Below are 20384 nucleotides of genomic sequence, written 5' to 3' on the forward strand. Positions count from 1 at the left end.
ATTAGCAATGATCCAGTAAGATGGAGGGCAAAAAAAGATGTCAAATATCCCAATGCTGTATTATAGTGAGTTATTTTAGTTTCAAATCTGATATACATAGTAATATGTTAGAGCTAATTTAACTGTTAAAAGTACTAATTGGTATGAAAATAGGATAATTCTTAGCCTCCTAGATATGTACCCTGGCAGAGAGAAGCTAAAGACGGACCTAAACAATTGCATTAGAAAATCCAATTACTATTGTTAGACCAAAGAAAAGAGATTTAAAATGTTGAAATTCCAATAAACATACTGGAAAACAGATAATTAAAGCATCAAATATTTAATGCAATGTTATCCTCATAACAGTGAAAATTTGTCTACAAGACATACTTTATTAAAAGACCATAATTGTACAAACTACCTTCTAAATAGTTGCACTCTTAGCTTTTTAAGGCTAAATAGTTCACAATTCAACATGTATTTTGACTAAAACACTACTACATAAGTGCAAAATTATAACTACTTTTCTAAGCTTAAATCAGTTATATAAATCAATTACATGCACACAATAATTATTTTGACAATTATAGTGAAGTATTAAGGACGTTCTTCCTTAAATTCAGCACAATTTACAAATATGATTGAGAACAGTTTCCTTTATTGGTGAGAACAACAATTATATACCTGCCGACAGAAACAGATATCAAATTAAAAACACTTACACATCCAGTTAACTCAGGAATCGGGCACTGGCACTCATACTAATTTCTCCTGTTCCAAACAACAATTAATTTATATTAATCTCCTGAAAAATAACTCTTCCTTGATTATAATTTCCTCAGTTGTGGCTGACTGCCTTCAACTTTCTGTATATTATGTTGTACTTTTACCTAACCACTTCGAATGTGCAGCTCTTTCTCTTGTGTTACTTTTAAAATATTTATTGGATCCATTTTTGCACCCAATCCTCAAAATGTGCTATGCAAATACCCTTGTTAATGGATTTGGTACAAATACAGGTAAAGCCCTCACATTAAAAGGGCTCACAAAAGCAAAGTATATTCACTTGGCAAGCAGAATGCCAAAATTATTTGCAAAGGTATTGCTCTTTTGATTGGAATTCATGCATCACAGAGTAGATGAGAAAGCTCTTGTCAGATACCAGAGTCTGCACTGAAAAAGAAGCTGAAAGGGATTCAATTAGATCAGATTTATAGTTTCTTCTGGACACTTCCTTCAAAAACATCTTTAAAAGATGCATTAATACTAAAGAGGTGTTCAATAAATCAATAAACAAAAGAAAAAAAAGTTTGGCCTAAAGATTGTTCTAAGCTTTCACATCCCTCTTACGGCAGCAAACCCAAAAGATAAAACTCAGAAGAACTTTGGTGTTGCACATTATACCTAAAATTATATATTTGGTTCAGGATAAGTAAATCATGTATTATATTTAAGATACTGAAGCTTTTCTTAAAATTTAAGTAGACGCATGTACTCGATCACATCTACATTGTTGCTGTGATCATCTGGACCATATACAAAGGAAAAAATACATTCTAAAAAGTAGCTGAAGCCCTTCAATGTTTCCACACAAAAAGTGAATAATGTGCACAGAACTGAAGGCACAGGCTAATACTACCATTATTTTTAACTAAATACTACACAGTAGTCAACAATGAAAGTTTCTATAAAAGAAACAACAGGTATTTGCCACAAGTTAGCAAATTTCTCTATACAAATCTATTAGGACTGCCTAACTGACAGTGGGTCACAGGTAAAATTTCCCAAAAACAAGAAGTCAGAAGAGAGGCATTCTTGACTGGACAGCTTTACCCTTCAAAATGCGTTTAACCTACAAATAAAAAAAAAACAGTAATAGTTAGTGATTGCGGACTTAAAGTACTGACTTTATTAAATCTTATAATGATGATTCTTTTACATCATTTCTCTTCTACAAAATAATTTTTAAGTTGCATCCACTGTCAACGTTCCAGATACCGCTTTTGACAGGTTTATCAATCACTTTGCTTCACCCACCTCTTCTCCTCTTGCACCATCGGGCACCAGATGCACTGGTTGTTCATTCTCCAGGTTTCTGGCACTAGGATCAGCTCCCTTTCTCATCAGAAGCCGAACAGCGTCTACCTGACTAACTCTGTCTTGCATGCCAGCTGCGACATGAAGAGCGGTGTTACCATTATATGCCTGCAGGATGAACAATATCCCTTTATCAACAAACGTATCAACACTGGAAATCTCCTCAAACCTTCTTCTGACTGCAAAAGTACACCACACAAATCTCTTCCTTTTAAATGCTGTTATCTTAAATTAACAAATTAGTTTTGTTTTCAAACCATGATAAGACTAATGTCAAATCATAATGAATCCTTCAAAAGTGATGCACACTTGTATTACTATATCTAAATGCCAGGAAACTTAGCAAAGTCAATGATGAATGACTCTCACAAAATGCATAAAATACTGTGCCCACAACAATAAACCCCTTTTAGTGAATGAATGGTTTACAAATATCTCTGTTGCATCTCACCTTAGTATTTACAACGTTAAGGCTGGTTGGTTGGTCAAGAAAGAAACGAAGGATGTCGACATTTGCTTCCTCAGCAGCCAAGTGCAGAGCTGTACGACCACTCTTCCGATCCTAGAGAAGATTGACTTGCTGAGTAGAATTTGTGACAGATCATCTCAGATTTGTTTACAATGAAAACTAATAATTTAGTCTTTCCCAATTACATTCAAGTATCTTCAACAACATAATAATCGCTGCTCTTGCAAGTGGTTTGACCACTGTTCACCTCAGAGCTGAACTTACCCGCGTTTCAATAGATGCCCCCATCTGCAAAAGCATTTTAATTGTTTCCAACAAGTTCTTGCTTTGGATGGACAGTTCCTGCACTTCAACAGATAGACGCTGATGAATTTTGTTCTGCAGCTCACGCAGTACACGGTTCTGGGTTTGGACAGCACAATGTAGAGCAGTCATACCTAAATCACAGAAGAAGTTCAGAATTAGTAAAACATAAATAAGTTCACCTGAAAAAGAATACAAATTATATCCAAAAGCCCCATTTCACTTCAATTCCTTTACCAACTAAAAGGCAAAAAAAAGTCCTGACTGTGTACAATAATTTTTAAAAAAATCAAAGAATATCCAGGTGCACAAGAACTGGGGCATTTCTGACTGCAAGCAGTTCTGCTCATGTGTAATTTGGAGATGGGACTAATGGAATAACCTTCATGCTATTCATAAAATTGAGATAATGGTTGGGTATCCTTTACCTGAATGTCCGAAAACCAAAAGGACCAAAAACAAAGATCTTTTCAAAAGTGGACCCAAACGGACTTGCAGACATATTGACTTCAGGGCCCTTTGGAAGTCTTCACTTGGCCCAAATGCACTTCACAATGACTTTTTTTTTATTCAAAGGCTTGAACTCAGCACGTCCATAGGGCTGTTCAGGTCCATTTCGGCTAAGCAAAGTTTCTCCCCCTGTACCCTCCCACCAGCCTAAATGGTGCCATAAGGATAAGTATACGCAAAACCAAGAATATTCTTTATCCAAAAGCCAATCTGTCTTGAGGTTTGTTGATACAGCATTCCTGACCTGTAGTAATTGAACTTACCATCAAAGTTTGTAACTTCAAGGTTGAGATGATGACAATTTCTTGCCATCCCCTTTTCAATGGCCTGCACAGAAACATTAAATAGGAATCTATTAGTTAAATAATAGGCAATTATTATAAGTAGCAGTTATGTAAATGAATTAATTTATTTCAATATTCCAGTTGAAATGAAGTAATCTTTAATGAATTTACAAAACATTAAAAAATGACTTACACTATAAAGCCACTAACATACAAGTTACCTGCAGGGCCCGCAAGATGTAACTTGAGATGTGACTAAAGGAGTAGGGACAAAACATTGCTGCTTTATAGTGCAAGTAGGCTCTAGCAAATGGAATATGGAACGAGGTCCATAACCAACTATATGTTGGTTAGTTGTAAATCAAAAGGGGTGTACAAGTTATGGGTCGATGTAAAATAGTTTTCCTAGATCACTAACTTCTGCAAGTTTCAATAGTCATAAGAAATCAGGGAAGAATCTTCGATTAGAGCAATCTATAATGGAACACATTGTAAAACTGCAACGATATTTTAAATTGAATCCAAATGATCCAACATCTACTGAAGGTGTGCTTGTGTCTTTACAATGACAAATGATAGATGTTTGGGAAATTCTTCTTTTGTGAAACTTCCAATTTTGCATGTCACAGCAATCTCCGGAGATTGGTACTTCTGTAGAATGACAAAACTTACCATAAGCACTTGAACAAAACCTTTCTCTGCAACCACGTGCAGTGGTGTTCTGCCCCAGCGGTCTGAAGTATTCAGTTGTGCCCCAAGGCTGACTAGATCTTCAACAATCAGGTGCTGGTTGGCAGCAACAGCTACCTGCAAAGCACTCTGTACAAGGAGAGAAAATTACTTTCTGTAATATTTCAAAGAACCACCCTGTACCAGGAAATGCATGACAATAAGATCAATGACTAACTGATAGTGCAATTTTTGCCAAGCAACCAGAGTAATAAACAAACAAATAAGCAGTTAACCTTTAAACTCAAGCTCAACTGGCACTGAAAAACAAGTCAATTTAAGTTAAATATTAATGTGTAGTATTTTACTGAAGTCATCATTGCCTGATCTGTGGAAAAGATCTATCCCTCAGTGCAAAAGATGGATTTGAAGTATTTGATTTAAAAATCATATCTTTTCAACTCAATCATCATCATCATCTTCACTTTGAAGGACACAATTATTTGACAACGTACCTGGCCATTGTGTTCTTTAATATCCATCATGTTAATTGCTGCCATCTTCTTCCCAAGAAGATATGCAAGAGCTCGTCTGCCCTGTGCTACAGCAATATGTAGTAGACTGAAAAGTACAACAATTTTAAGCTTACAAATAAGATATTGTACTATAGACAATAACACAGGCCCTTTACTGTAAGAGTCCTAACCCCTTTAAACTCAAAGCCTATTTTTCAGAAATGAAGCCATGCATTCTGAAGCATATTAGCCTAATCTACATTTCTAGAAGGTGCTACTACTTCTAGCACAAATGTTTAGCAATTTAATATGTCGCGCATTCCTAAGAAGATCTGCACATTAAGTAGCACCAGTCATGACACCTTTTCACAATAAGAATTTCAATTTTAAAAAAAATCAGAAAGTAAACTTGCGGGAACACAATCAGGTATGAGCCTTAAATTTGTCAAACCCTGAGAAGGAACAGGTATAAAATGTTCTATTTAATACTGAAATGACAGAATTTCTCTGAACTTTAGATCACAACAACAGATCCGGAACCCTAGAATAGTGCATCACAAGGCAAAGCAGTACCATATCTATAATAACCATAAGCAATAGCTCTGGGTCAACAGAGATACTATAGGAGGCTTTTTATAAAGGGTTTACACTCTCCATTCAGAGACAGGAAAAGAGTAGAAAAGAACAAAAGAGAAAGGGCAAAAACTGTAACCTAAAACTATTCTTGCACACAATCTAGGGATCAGCTAGAAATTAGCAGTAGCAAAGGCTCTAGAACAGCCCTCAAGTATACATTTATTGTTTTGACTGAACAGGAATACACCAAATCAAAGATACTTACGTGTCACCATCAGAGTCTTTGGAAAGGAGTTGTTCTTGAGTAAGGTGGGACAATTTCTTCTCCTCTTGCTCAATTTGCCATTGAAAGAAAGACTTGCCTTGAGATTGTGACGCATAGTACATGGATGCAGGATGAGAAATATCTTCTTGAATGGTTGGTTGCAGAGACCTGCAACCTGGAATATAAAATTCAGAGGATGGTTGACTACCCATAGGTTGGCCTTGAGGAATTGGGTAACCCTCAGATAGAGGAGGATTAGGATGCTCGGAATACCTAAACAACGATTGCGTAAATTCATTGGACACCTGCTGAGTGTCTGGGAGTGATCCATTTGGCAGCACTGGCTGGAAGTTTGAAGATTGGTCAACACCGTGAAATGGCTGAAACCCTTCATGTTGCCTGGTGACTTGAGGTGGGCTATGGACATGGAATTGTTGCATGTCTTGGCATTGTCCAGGAGAAAGTTCGTTCTGTTGCAGTTCCGGTATATAACTGTTTGCCTGAAAAACTTGATCATTCTTGGCAACATTGGCCCAATTGACCTGGACTGTATTCAGGGAGATCGGTTGGGTATCATTTTGCAACATTTTTATAATGTCTTGAAGAGCATCTGGATTTACATCATTACTTGTTTCGGTTTTGTGGCCGCCATCCAAAATGTCAACAGAGTTTGGTGTCTGGGGTGGAGTCTAATGAAATTGAAAGACAATAAGAGATGGACTTCAGTCAAGTGGAAAAAAAAGTTAGAAATTGGTTGCTATAATTAATGCTCAGACAGAGTCTGTTTATTGGTCTCAGTAAAACAAAAACAAGACCAAGATTCTGAGAAAACAGGTATCATTATCTTTTGTAAAATGATAATGTCATCATTTGTCTTCAGTTTTCAATCAATGTCATCTGCAATCCTGAATCTTGCACCACAAAAGTAATTCAACTGAAGTGACATTTAGAAAGAAAGAATAGCTGATATGTTTACCAGTAAATAAGGCGATGACTGCACAGGTGATTGTTTATAAGGAGGTGCATCAGACAGGTTCTCCACAGCTGACCTTTTCACCCCACTCAGGAGACTTCTTATTTCTGTTATGGTGTCAAAAAGAGACATTAATTCTATAGAGAGAAAAACAGGAGCATTTTGACTCAATAAAGTCAGTCACATCAGAATTACAAATTGTCGAAGTTACTTACGTGAAAACTGTTCTTCTGTTGAATTCAACTGGGGCTACATTGGAGGAGAAAAATAATGTGGCTCTAATTATTTTCTATAATATCCCTTCATCTAGTCTGTATAGTCTATTTGAAGATTTAGCCCAAGATTACCGCTTATCAAAATAACTGCCTAAACGCTGCACATGATTTGTCATAAGCAAATCCCCTGTATAAAAATTTTTTAAAAATATTTTAAAAATTGCTTAAACTACGTTAACTGGCTTTTTAGTTTTTTAAAAAAATAAACTGGAGGAAGGTACCTGATACTGTTCCACACTATTGCTTTTGCGGGAGCTCCTAAAGTGGTTAAGGAGCTCCTTAACCGGATTCTTCACTCGAACTCCCTGGAAGGGTCGCCTCTGAGACCTTCGTGTATCAGAGTAGACTGTTGGGAAGGAAGTGAAGTAGTTAAAAAAAAAAATCACAACACCAGGTTGTAGTGAACGCACAAAAAATACTGCAAAGAGCTTACACACCGGAAAATAAAAGTGAAAAAAAAACACATCGCAGATTACTCACTTTTTACATAAACATGAGATAAATTGAAAACGTACATCACGCCCACCCTACGCTACCGACCACACAATGATCATTTGACAGTCTCCCCTAGTCCCTAAAGCTCAAACTTCAGCTTAGAAAGTGAGATTTAAATCGGGCTCCCATTGGAACTTTTTTAAAACCAAAATTTAGTGTTTGAGAGCAGGAAATGGTTGGCTCATGTTAAATAGAACTAGCGTTAAGTACAATCGGGACAAAAACAGCGCCTCCTTTTCCCTTTTTAAACCAGCAAGACGTGACGATGCCGACCGAGAAGTGAAGATTTTAAAAGCTGCTAAAAGACGATCGAGAGGGGGAAAGCGAACGGGAGTAAAATCTTTTTAAACAAGGGAAAATGTTTTAAATTGAACGGGTTACCGTAGCTTTTTTTTTAAAAAAAGACAAAAACGCAAATGGTTAGGAAAGACAGCAATCGGATTGTTTGAAGAAAGCCAGGTAAGAGTCTTGGAGATACCTGTGGACTGAACGCTCCCAAAGCCTTTGTCTGAATGAGCTCCGCTTTGAGTGTCTGAGTCTGACTCCGGCGATGTGGGTGTAGGTGGAGAGCGCGGCTCGCTGGCCGCGGGAGAGCTCTGGTAAAAGTAACCCAGGTTCATGGGACTGGACATCACACAGCTCTCCGGGTCGCTGCTGTTCTCGCTGCCTCTGTCCAGAATCATCTTTCAGATGAGAAATAAAACCCGACACAGTCTGCCGTAAGGGTGGGATGGGCGGAGGGGGGAAAAAAAATCTGACCGACTCAAACTGCAGCGTGAACGCTCCGTATCCGAATCTGCTCACTAAAGCCCTGAGCTCTCTCCGTCCAATTACCGAGTCGTCAAACTCGCCCGACCCCTTTCTTCCCTAATAAGCCTCTTCCGGGAGGCAGGGTAATTTCACGCGACTCTCGCCTCCTCCTATTCGTCCCGAACCCCGTGAGGTGCCAAAAAAAGGGCTGGGTTTACCGTAACAATGCAAAAAAAGGAGGTTTTTACTGGCAATGAGGAGATGAAAGAGGTGTATTATTCCCGCCCCTAACGTGAAAGCTGAATTTTATTCCAAATTGAAATGTACTTTCACATTTCTTTTTAAAAAAAATTTCAAAAACAAAACCGAATTACAAATCACCTCTAACTAAACATTTCTTCAAATATTTATTTCTGGAAGCTCATTTCCTCGGCATTTTCTGTTTTTTTTTAGATTTTCAGCATGCGTAGTTTCGACCTTTGTCTTTATCTCATCAAAGGGTAAACGGAAATCGTCCATATTTTTCATGACGCAAGTTATTTCTAAATACTGATTACTTTCACCCGACTATGCTTCCCCCTCTCCAGCTCCTTGTCACTGTCAAAGAACGAACCAAACTGCAAGTGTCCTGCGTTTGTAACCCATCACAAGAACGGTCTACTTCGATCTGTATAACGGACCATCTCGCTACCTTGCCTTGATATTTCTGCTGTTGGAAACCCCATTCACTTCTACCTCCAGCTTTAACTAGCCCAGAGCTGTGCTGGCCAAATTGCCATCATGCACCCTCCATAAACTTTAAGGTAACCCAAAACTTTCTTGCCCATATTCAAACCTACGCAAAAAATCCTATTCACCCAGTACCCTTTAACTTCATGCCTATACAGGACGCTGGTACGTTAGTATCTCAGCTTTAATGTACACATCACTGGACACAAATCTCTCCTAGGCCTTGCCTGTCCACTCACTATAAACTCATCCAGCTCCAAACTTCAACATTTCTACATTGCTCCAGCTCTATTCACCATATCCCTGGCCTCCCATTGGCAGTTCAGCCTTCAAAATGTCTCAGCCCTGAAAGTTTCACCTTAAATTTCTCTCTCTCTCTAGTCCAGCAATATGCCTCAAAACAACTTCTGACTTTAGGAACAGAATATAAATGCAAGTTGTCATGTTTTCAAAACAATTTACGGATGGAACACAATGCTCCAAAAGTTCTAAGGTCTTTGGCACTGGAATTGAGAATATGCATTGTAAGTGCTGTTGTATTTGAGACAGAGATAGATGAAATTATGCTACAAATAGAAAAATTATTTTTACACTACACCTAAAGGCTACTTTTCCCTTATTCCCTTCAAACTACTACAAATTGCAGTCAAGGAAGTTAAAGTTTTGCAAGAATTCTTGGCCAGTTATAATGGAAGACTTTAATTCTCTTAAGGAGAGAAAAGAGCTGATGTTTCGAGTCTAACTTCGAGTCAAAACAGCTTTGATAAAGGGTCAGTTAGACTTGAAGTGTCAGCTCTTTTCTCTCCTTACAGATGCTGCCAGACCTGCTGAGATTTTTCAGCATTTTCTCTTTTGGTTTCAGATTCCAGCATCCGCAGTAATTTGCTTTTAATTCTCTTAATATAGGTTAGAAAAGTCCTAGTGAAAAGAACAGAGAAGAACGACAGTTCTTAGAGTGTATTCAGGATAACTTTCTAAAGCACATATTTCCAGTCTGGTGAAAAAGGAGGCACTGTTAGATCTCATTGGTAGAAATAAGGTGGGCCAAGTGGATCAAACATCAGTCGGTGACCATTTAAGGAACAATAATCAGTGTATCAAAAATGTGTAGATTTGTTGTGGGAAATGACATGAAGCAAACAAGGATTCTGGGTAATCCAAGATGGAGGATGGGAAAAATTTCTGGCTGTAACAGCTGCTCCTTTTTTGAAGTGTTTTAGGTGTTGGAGATAATTTCCTCGAATTCCAGGGGCAGCAATTACTGTTTTATATGCTTTTGCATTGTTTTGGAACTTTGGAGAAGTGTATGGAACGAGCTGCCAGAGGAAGTGATGGAGGCCAGTACAATTGCAACATTTAAAAGACACCTGGATGGGTATATGATTAGGAAGAGTTTGGAGGGATATAGGCCAGGTGCTGGCAGGTGGGACTAGATTCGGTTGGGATATCTGGTCAGCATGGATGAGTTGAACCAAAGGGTCTGTTTCTGTGCTGTACATCTCTATGACTCTAATCCAGAATAAGAATAATTAAACAGGGGGAAACCAACATCTATGGGGAAGAATAACTCCGATCCAGATAAATTAGTATCAAAGAATTACATGGAAGACTGCAACTAAACAATGGGCTATCACTAAAGAAGGTACAATTCAAGTACAGTTAAGATATATTCTGACAAACAGGAAGGTGTAGCAGAGCTCCCTGGCTCATAAAAGAGGAGATTAAGAAGAAGAAAAGGGGCTTATAGCAGTTCATGTGGATAATACCACTGAGAGCCAGGCTGAATATAGAAGATTCAAAGGGGAAATAAAAAGCAAATAAGAGGATCTAAGGGCAATTAGGAGAAGAAACTGGCATCTAACAGAACAGGGAATCCGAAAGTCTTCTAAAACTAGTAAAATAGTCAAAGGTGCTAAAAAGATGTGGGGTTTATTATAGCCAGATAAGGAAGGGGGGAGATAGGATCCCTTCCTTTTAACCCCTCTGGGTCAATCATATCATATCACATCACCTTTGTTGATTTCTGGCACACAGCTAAGATAATTCAATTAGATTAGATTACTTACAGAATGGAAACAGGCCCTTCGGCCCAACAAGTCCACACCGCCCCGCCGAAGCGCAACCCACCCATACCCCTACATCTACCCCTTACCTAACATTACGGGCAATTTAGCATGGCCAATTCACCTGACCTGCACATCTTTGGAGTGTGGGAGGAAACCGGAGCACCCAGAGGAAACCCACGCAGACACAGGGAGAACGTGCAAACTCCACACAGTTAGTCACCTGAGGCGGGAATTGAACCCGGATCTCTGGCGCTGTGAGGCAGCAGTGCTAACCACTGTGCCACCATGCTGCCCATATACTTGTTTAAATACTTGTTTGTTAGAAAATTAAGAAACCAATTGCCAAGTCTGTTTTGCAGGGAAAGAGAAAGGAATTTTATTACAGGCTAAGCCAGAGAAAACAAAAAATACAACATGAAACAAACACAAAAACACAGGCAATAAGTTTAACAGGGAGTGTGTCCAGTATAGATGGAGAATGTAACAATATGCAGTTTAAAATTCCTGAGGTGTTAGATTCTCAACCTGAAACCACAATTGTTTAATCCTGGATATTTGAAGAATAAGATGTGACTTCATTGAAGCATACAGGATACTGAGGGGTGTTGATAGAGTGGAAGTATCTCGAAGAAGAATCTAGAACTAGGGGTCACTGTATAAAAATAATATGTTATCCATTTAAGACAGAAGAGAATTGTTTTTCTCATAGGGTCATGAGTCATTGGAACTTTTCCTCAAATGTTATTGTAAGCAGTCTTCAAATATTTTTAAGGCTTAAGTAGATAGATACCTGATATGCAGGGGGTGAAAGGCTATAAAGGCTATACAGGAATGTGGAGTCATCATAACAGCCCATTAATTTTTTTTTTACTGGTTGAGCAGGTATAAGGTGCTAAGCAGCCTACCCCTGCTCCTGGTTTGTATCCTTAGCAGTAGTGGAATCTATAGATTATAGAGTCAGAGATTTTACAGCACAGAATGATACCTTTGGCCCATTGTGCCAGTCATCAAACACCTATCTATTCTGATCCCATTTTTCAGCACTTGGATAGGAACCTTGAATGCTATGAAATTTCATGTGTTCATCTAACCAATTCTAGAATGTCTGGAGGCTTCATGTCTCCCTCACCCTATGAGGCAGTGAGTTATTTTCTTTTTTTCCATAAAACCCTCACAATCTCCTGCCCCTTACTTTAATACTGGGCCTCTTGGTTATTGACTCCTCTAATAAGGGAAAACATTTCTCCCCATCTACTCTTTGCCCCTCAAATTTTGTGGACCTCGATCAGATGCCCCCTCAGCCTTCTCGATTCTAAACTAACAGCTTCAGCCATCTAACCTCTAGCTCCAGCAACATTCTGCTGAATATCTTGTGCACCTTCTCGAATGCAATCATATCCTTCTGATGTGGTTGACTATTTTATGAAAAAATCTCAGGAGCCTCAAGATACAGCTTAATGATTGTTTATTGAGGCAATGTTGGGATAGTCTACCCCAGAAAATATTGAGCTAGCAGTCTAACTCAACAAGGATTATCCTATATTATACATTGTACTATTTTATGATTTACATCACTCAAATTCCAAGATGATTTATTCAATACGACTAACTTGTTTTCTTATACATTCCAAAAGTGAGTATCTTACCACTACCTATCTTCGCAGCTGTCACCTTATCCCCTCTCAGAAGCCTGTACTTTGTTCCCATCCTTGACCAAACTCCATTGCTTTAAGAATGTTTCTTTCAGTGTGGTAAAGAGTCACCCTCAAGTTCCATCACCAAAGAAAGCCTCAGAGTCAGTGCTGTAAACTTCTGTCAGTCAGCATCCTGAATGAGCCTGCTTGTATGTGAGATTATTTTTCCTTTTTAACCTGACTACTCTCCTTAAATAAGTGAAAAAAACTTAAATTATTTAAATTATTGTTCACAACGTTAACTAAAACTCATTACTTTATTCAATCCCAGTTTGAAATTGATGTGGGATTAATCTAAGCTGATCCACCTCATATCCAATATTCCATTAATACTTTCTACAGCATGGCAACCAGAACTACACATTGGAGTCCAGCTGTGGCCTAATAAGGTTCCATCACAACATCCCGACCTCTTGTCTCAATGCCTTGCCTCATAAAGTGTTCCTTATACCTTCATAACCATCTTTTCCACCCATCTTGCTGCCTTCAAGGATCTTTTGGACATGCACACCAAGGTCATCCAGATGTTTGTACTCCCAAGTGTCCTACCATTCAATATGTACTCCTTTGTCTCGCCTCACATTCTTAAGGATTAAATTCTATTTGCCACTGTTCAGTCCATTGATATTATCCTGTAGTCTAAGCTTTTTCTCCTTGTTATTTACCACATCACCAAGTTTTGTGTCATCTGCAAACTTACTGAAAATACCTTACATTCATGTCTAGATTATTAATGGTACTTAACAAACAAAGACACTCCGCACCAACCCCTGAGTGATGACACTGGGACATAGGCTTCCAATTACAAAATACCCTTCAACCCGCTGCTTCCTGCCACAAAGTCAATCTTGGATCCAATTTACCAGTTGGATCTCATGGGTTCTTAGCTTTTTAACTAGTTTGACATGTGAGATCTTATCAAAAGCCTTACTGACTAGAAGAAATGAAATGTCAATGAAATCTTACATCTAGGGAATTCTAAATTTGTACATATTTTGTTGACTAATAAACTTAATATGATTTTAAAAGATTGTATCTGGTAATTTTCCTTCACTCTTCAGTTGTTATCTATGAAGTAAATTATGGAAGCCATGAATTATAGAATACCATGTTGCGTACAGTTGCATGTAGCTAGCAGCTGCAGACTGCATGCTTACCTCTGGGAATTTGGTAAGTGCAGGAATTTATTATAATGAGGAAAGAAGTACTGATTGCTTATGAAAAACAAGGAATCAGTAGGCCAACATATGGAGCCAGAGACAGAGTCTGGAAGCATTAATTAGCTGAGCAGGTATGCAATTTGTTGGAAAGATTTAAGTTCTTTTGCCCACTCGCTGAACAGCATAGTCATTTAAACCAGTACTAGCGAGATACAAATGTTGTATTAAAGTCACAGTCTAACAAGGTAAAAGCAAGGATCTAACCATGGATATCATGGAGTGATATTTCTACACTTAAAACTTCATTATCATATAATCATAGAGTCCCTACATTGTGGAAACAGACCCTTCGGCCCAACAAGTCCACACCAACCCACCCAAACCCATTCCCCATTAGTCTACATTTACCCCTCAATAATGCACCTAATTTACACATCCCTGGACACTGTGGGTAATTTAGCACAGCCAATCCACCCTAACCTGCAATCTCTGAAACTAGTTAAATAAAACACAATGATAATGGCAGTTTACGTGATGTATTTGCAGCTGTGGTATGTGAAAGCAAGTGTGATCCACAGAAATGATATCTACAGTAAATGGTTGTAACTGGAGGAACTTTGGTTCAGAATGGATAAGTTGGAGTTTGGTCTTCAGAGACCAAGTACATCATGCAGGGCGAAAGTTACTTGCATACTGTCCAAGGAAGTAGTCACAACCCTAGTTAGATTCTTTCAATTTTTTCTGTGATCAGGGAGAAGATAGTGTGACAGGAGGACAAGTAACACTGGAGACAAGATCTGGCAATGGTCAAAAGAGGGCCAGGTCTGCAGAGGGGATGATCAAACTAACCACAGCATCGAGGCAAGATGTCCGTTTAGGTAGGGAAGAGTGAAAAGGAGTGTGGATGTGGCAGAGTATGCTACAGTTAGAGAAACTGTTCTTTGCAGTCAAAAGCCAGAGTCCTGAAAGCTGTATCATTTGCTTAATACCAGGGTTAAAGGCATCCCCTTAGAGCTAGAGAAGGAATTGGAGTGTGTGATGAAGAATGGTTTTGGTCCACCCAAGTACCAATTATATGGGTAGAATGAAGAAAAACGTTCTGCTGAGTGAGTATAAGCAGCTGGGGATTAACTTAAAAAGCTAAACCACAAAGGTCGCAAGCATCTAGGGATTACTATTGGACCATGAGAGGACATGTAAATGTCTTACGAGTCATTACCATGAAACATTACTCTCACGAGGCAATTCTTACAATTGTAAATTAAACTTAGATAAATCACTCCAACAGATGTAGCCATATTCCTTACTGTCCTGTTTTCATTATCAGAGTAAAATCTCTAATCCATCTGATTTAAAAGTAATCAAAACAATAAGATCCTAAGCCTTTGAAATGTTGTTACCAGAGGGTATCAAAGTGCATAGAAAACAGAAGATAGACACTGGAAGCTGCAAAATTGTTCATAATATTTTACAACATTTAAATTAATAACCAGTATCAATACAAAGACAGGGAAGATAAATACATCACAATACCCAATGCTCTTGGCTTCTGGACACTTGGTCAAAGAAATGAGCTTTAAGGTGAGTGGACAAGCGACCAGAATTGTTTGAATGTAGAGGATTTTGTGTTAGAAATGTTATGAGATAGGCACACTGGGCTTGATAAGGATTGTTTATGCACGGCAGAGAACCAGAGAGTGTACTGAAAACAACAAATGACGGATATCACAGTGAGTCACAAAGCATCCATGGAGAGGTAACAGGTTAACGTTTCGAGTCTGGATGATTCTTCATCAGAGCTATAGAACACCCCAGTTGGTGAAGCTGACAAACACAGGTCTGAAGGATTGAGAAGCAGATAGGCTGAAGGAAAAGTGAAGGCAAGTAATATTACAAAGACAGACGTCGGTGATTCATCTAATGGGATATTATGAGGCAATAAATACATTACCGTATTGGAAATCAGCTTAACACCTATAGAATACCAAGGTTGTAAACAATCTAATTAATTCTAGCAAAATTGTTTATGTGGGGGAAGAAGTTGATGGGGAGGGTATAGATTTCATGGAACAGGCCAAGACAATAGTTTTAGTCTCCCCAGTGTTGAATTAGGTGAAGTTATACTCATCCAAGACTGTGTAAACAATCCAACAGCATAGAAGGAGTGATGGTAGGGCTGGATTTTGTCAGCACATGTATTGAAGCTAACATCAGGGATGGAAATTTAACTGCCAAAATGAGGTCGTTTAGGGTATGGGTGGGAGTGGATGGAAGGGAGCTAAGGAGCCAAAATCTGGGGGTAATTCCGGTCACTTCAGAAACCAAGCAGACTTGAAGGTAACTGGAGAACATCCTTGGGTGCTATTTGCTAAGTTAGACACAAAGAGGTAATTAACTGAGGACCCAGCATTTTAGCTTCAACAGCCACAGAATTCCTGAGCTGTGAAGAACTTTACAAGTCAATTAAACAAATAGAGAACGGGGAATATTACTTCAGTGAAACTGACAGGCTATGAAATGTACAAACTGTGGAAATAACCAGACTCAGTCCTGCTTAGATGAGTGCCCACTTCCCTCAATAGTCCTTCTGAGACTGTGTCCTTACTGCTGCTCAGGTGATTGCTAACTTCTTGGATGTTAGGCTATGTGTCTGATATTTCACCAATTTCTTTGCTGTTAGTCTGCCTTGAAAGCTGTTTATGCAGGAACAACAGAAGCAGCATCAGCTACCTTCCCAGCCACATGCTGTTCCTCAGACAGAATAACGGACAGAGATGCACCACAAAAGAACGCAAGATTCTCAGACCAGGTCCACAGACAGATCTCCAGCTCTTCTTATATGTGGGCACCTATATTTCCAAAGGCTTATTTTTCATGATAGGGCACATGCAGCTTCCTGAACAAGGCCTCATACACTGTACATCAGTTGAGCATGCAATACTAATAGTTAGAGGTGGATATCACTTGTCTGTTTCCCTCCACATTAATGTCTCTGCATCTCCCAGGGCTAATGATCTCTTCTTCCATAAGGAAATAGTTATGCATAATGGAGAGAGGAGGGAAGGATAATATTTGTGTAAAGTAACTGAGAGAAATTGGGAGGGATAGTATAAAGATGACTAATGATGATTGAGTATTCACTGTTCAGGTGGTAATGCAAAATGGGGAGAAGAATAAACAGACCTGCAAGGTAAGTTTATGCAAGGTTTAGCATTTCAATGGCTTGTGTCCACTTGCGAGGTATAAGTCAGGAAAGTGATGAAATACTTTCTACTTGCCAGAATGAGTGCAGCTCTTGCAATACATCAACTCAGAACCAACCCGATCAAAGCAGCTCACTTAATCCACCCTCTCAAACATCTTTGAGTATTCACTCACTACCAATACATGGTATACATTGCTGGCATTATATACAAGATGCACTGTTGCAACTCACTGAGGATCCTTCAACAATGCCTTCCAACTCCATGACCTTTGCTGCTGTGAAGGACAAAGGCAGCAGAGACATGGGAACACACAACTTGCATGTTCACATTCTAAGTTGCACAGCACCTTGAGTTGGAACTATAATCGGTGTTCATTCACTGTCATGGGGTCAAAGTCCTGAACGCCCTCCCCAACAGAACTGTGAGGTATACCCACACCCAAGGATTGCAGCAGCTCATCAGCACTTTCTCCAGGGCAATTAGGGATCAGCAATAAATGCTGGCCCAGTCAACAATGCACGTTTCTGATGAATGTGAGAAAAAATTAAAAAAAGCTTTTCTGCACTCCAGAGATCCTTGCACCTTTTGGGGCACTGCTTTAAAGAGGCAGTGGTTTGAGGGGCTGGTCACTTCCTTGTGTCCTTAGCAAATTTCACCTCACTTCAGTCCCTCAAATCATACCGGAGAATCTCCTGGAAACAACGAGAGTCCAAGGAGCAGCTTTCCACTCGGTAATTACTAAAGCCCCAGGAATCAATGTAGAAATTTGCTACTTTGACAACTGTGGGGACTTTAAATTCATACAGTTAGAACTTTAACAGAGCTGAATAGGGACCTTCAACTCAGCATATCCACACTGGTCATTAGGCATCTATTTGAATCATATTTTCATCTCAGCCATAGCTTTGTGTGCTATGGTGTTTCACACGCTCATTTAGATGTATTGAGGGTTCCTGCCTCGGACAACCTTCTAGGCAAGTGAATTCCATATACCCACCACCCCTGGGTGAAAAAAAATCCTCAGATCTCAATTAAACCTCATGGTTCTTAATTTAAAAACTGTTATTGACTTTCCAAATGGATAAAAGGCTCTCCCTATTTATGCTCCTGGGAACTTTGTACATCTCAATCAGGATCTTAGCCTTCTCTGCTCTAAGGAATACGATCCCAGTGTATCTAATCATTTATCATAGCTGCAATACTCCACTCAGACAATATCCTGGTGAAACCTCTTTGCACCCTTTCTTGAGCAATCATATAATTCCTATAGGGTGGCAACCAAAACTGAACATAATACGTCAGCTCTGACCTAATTATTATTAGATACTGCTCCATTATACTTGCTTGCTCTTAAATGCAATGTTTTGATTATTAGGGCCGGATATTCCATATACTACATTAATCACCTTATCTACCAGCCATGCTACTTTCAAGGATCTATGGACAAGCACACCAAGATTCCTCTGATCTTCTCCACTTCTTAGGGTCCTACCATTCCTTGTGAACTCCTATATCTTGTACGTCTCTAAAACCGGGGATCATAGCTTAAAAATACACCATTATTTGATTGCCATTTAAGACAGAGGAAGATTAACAAAAGTTTTTCTCAGAGGGTTGAGTGCCTATGGAATTCCCTTCTTCAAAAGCCAGTGGATGAACAAGGAAAAACAATACAGCACAGGAACAGGCCCTTCAGCCCTCCAAGCCTGCGACGACACATTTTGCCCTTCCATACTAAAACTGTCTTCACTTACAAGATCTGTATCCCTCTATTCCCTTCCTATTTATGTATTCATCCAAGTCCTTCTTGAATGTTGCTATTGTCTCTGCTTCCACCACCTCCTCTGGCAGCACATTCCAGGCACTCACTACCCTTTGGATCCATACCATTCACAATCGTATAAACTTCTTTCAGGTCCTCAACTTCCTGCATTCCAGTGAAAACAAACCCAGTCTATCCAACCTTTCTTCGTGGCTAAAATGTCCCATGCCAGACAACCTCCTGGTAAACCTTCAAAGTTTGAGAGAAGATTTGTAGCTCGGGTGCTCATTGTTGTGGTTCTGTTCACTAAGCTGGGAATTTGTGTTGCAGACGTTTCGCCCCCTGTCCAGGTGACATCCTCAGTGCTTGGGAGCCTCCTGTGAAGCGCTTCTGTGATGTTTCCTCTGGCATTTGTAGCGGTTCGTCTCTGCCGCTTCCGGTTGTCAGTTCCTGCTGTCCGTTGCAGTGGTCGGTATATTGGGTCCAGGTCGATGTGCTTATTGATTGAATAGTCCTATAATAGTAGTGTTGTCCCAGTCGAATTCATGTTGCTTGTCATCTGCATGTGTGGCTACTAAGGATAGCTGGTCGTGTCGTTTCGTGGCTAGTTGGTGTTCATGGATGCGGATCGTTAGCTGTCTTCCTGTTTGTCCTATGTAGTGGTTTGTGCAGTCCTTGCATGGGATTTTGTACACTACACTGGTTTTGCTCATGTCCCAGTTCGACTGGGACAACATTACTATTATAGGACAAGCCAAACAGAGAACAGCCAGGGAATTTCTAGCAGCATGACACTCACCCACAGATTCAATCAATAAGCACATCGACCTGGACCCAATATACCGACCACTGCAGCGGACAGCTGGAACCAACAACTAGAAGCGACAGGTACAATTCACTATAAATGCCGGAGGGAACATTACAGAAGTGCTTCACAGGAGGCTCCCAAGCACTGAGGATGCCATCTAGACAGGGGACGAAACGTCTGCAACACAAATTCCCAGCTCGATGAACAGAACCACAACATCCTGGTAAACCTTTTCTGTTCTCTCTCCAAATCATCCACATCCTTTTGATGAGTGTAGTGACCAGAACTGGATACAATATTCCAAGTGTGGCCTAACTAAAATTCTATAAAGCTGCAGCATAACCTGCCTATCCGCATATGGGTGGCACAGTGGCACAGTGGTTAGCACTGCTGCCTCACAGCGCTAGAGACCTGGGTTCAATTCCTGCCTCAGGCGACTGACTGTGTGGAGTTTGCACATTCTCCCCGTGTCTGCGTGGGTTTCCTCCGGGTGCTCCGGTTTCCTCCCACAGTCCAAAGATGTGCAGGGCAGGTGAATTGGCCATGCTAAATTGCCCATAGTGTTAGGTAAGGGGTGGATGTAGATGTAGATGTAGGGGTATAGGTGGGTTGCGCTTCGGCGGGGCGGTGTGGACTTGTTGGGCCGAAAGGGCCTGTTTCCACGCTGTAAGTAATCTAATCTAATACTCAATGCCACAATGAAGGCAAACATGCCATAGGCCTTTCTTTTTTAACTGCCTGTACTGCCACTTTCAGTGATCTATAGATGTGCTCACCCAGATCCCTCTGCATATCA

The 20384-nt window shown here is 39.7% G+C and overlaps 1 protein-coding gene across 2 annotated transcripts in view; it reads right to left on the bottom strand.

Annotated features, from left to right (window-relative positions):
* Nucleotides 1-306: 306 nt before the first annotated feature.
* Nucleotides 307-20384, bottom strand: part of nfkbiz (nuclear factor of kappa light polypeptide gene enhancer in B-cells inhibitor, zeta) — a 28028-nt gene continuing 7950 nt past the window's right edge. The window contains exons 1-12 of one of the 2 annotated variants that reach the window (XM_072585391.1): nt 7892-8306; nt 7140-7264; nt 6859-6892; nt 6647-6750; nt 5671-6359; nt 4830-4935; nt 4318-4464; nt 3625-3688; nt 2813-2985; nt 2531-2641; nt 2020-2187; nt 307-1834 (exon numbers count right to left, since the gene is read on the bottom strand). In XM_072585391.1, coding sequence (XP_072441492.1) covers nt 1781-1834; nt 2020-2187; nt 2531-2641; nt 2813-2985; nt 3625-3688; nt 4318-4464; nt 4830-4935; nt 5671-6359; nt 6647-6750; nt 6859-6892; nt 7140-7264; nt 7892-8096 — 1980 coding nt within the window. In that variant the 5' untranslated portion in view covers nt 8097-8306 and the 3' untranslated portion in view covers nt 307-1780. Of the gene's footprint in view, nt 1835-2019; nt 2188-2530; nt 2642-2812; nt 2986-3624; nt 3689-4317; nt 4465-4829; nt 4936-5670; nt 6360-6646; nt 6751-6858; nt 6893-7139; nt 7265-7891; nt 8307-20384 lie in introns of those variants that run through there. The other variant, XM_072585392.1, reaches the window with a different exon arrangement.

The sequence above is a fragment of the Chiloscyllium punctatum genome, chromosome 15 (genome assembly GCF_047496795.1).
Source record: "Chiloscyllium punctatum isolate Juve2018m chromosome 15, sChiPun1.3, whole genome shotgun sequence".
Lineage (NCBI taxonomy): Eukaryota > Metazoa > Chordata > Chondrichthyes > Orectolobiformes > Hemiscylliidae > Chiloscyllium > Chiloscyllium punctatum.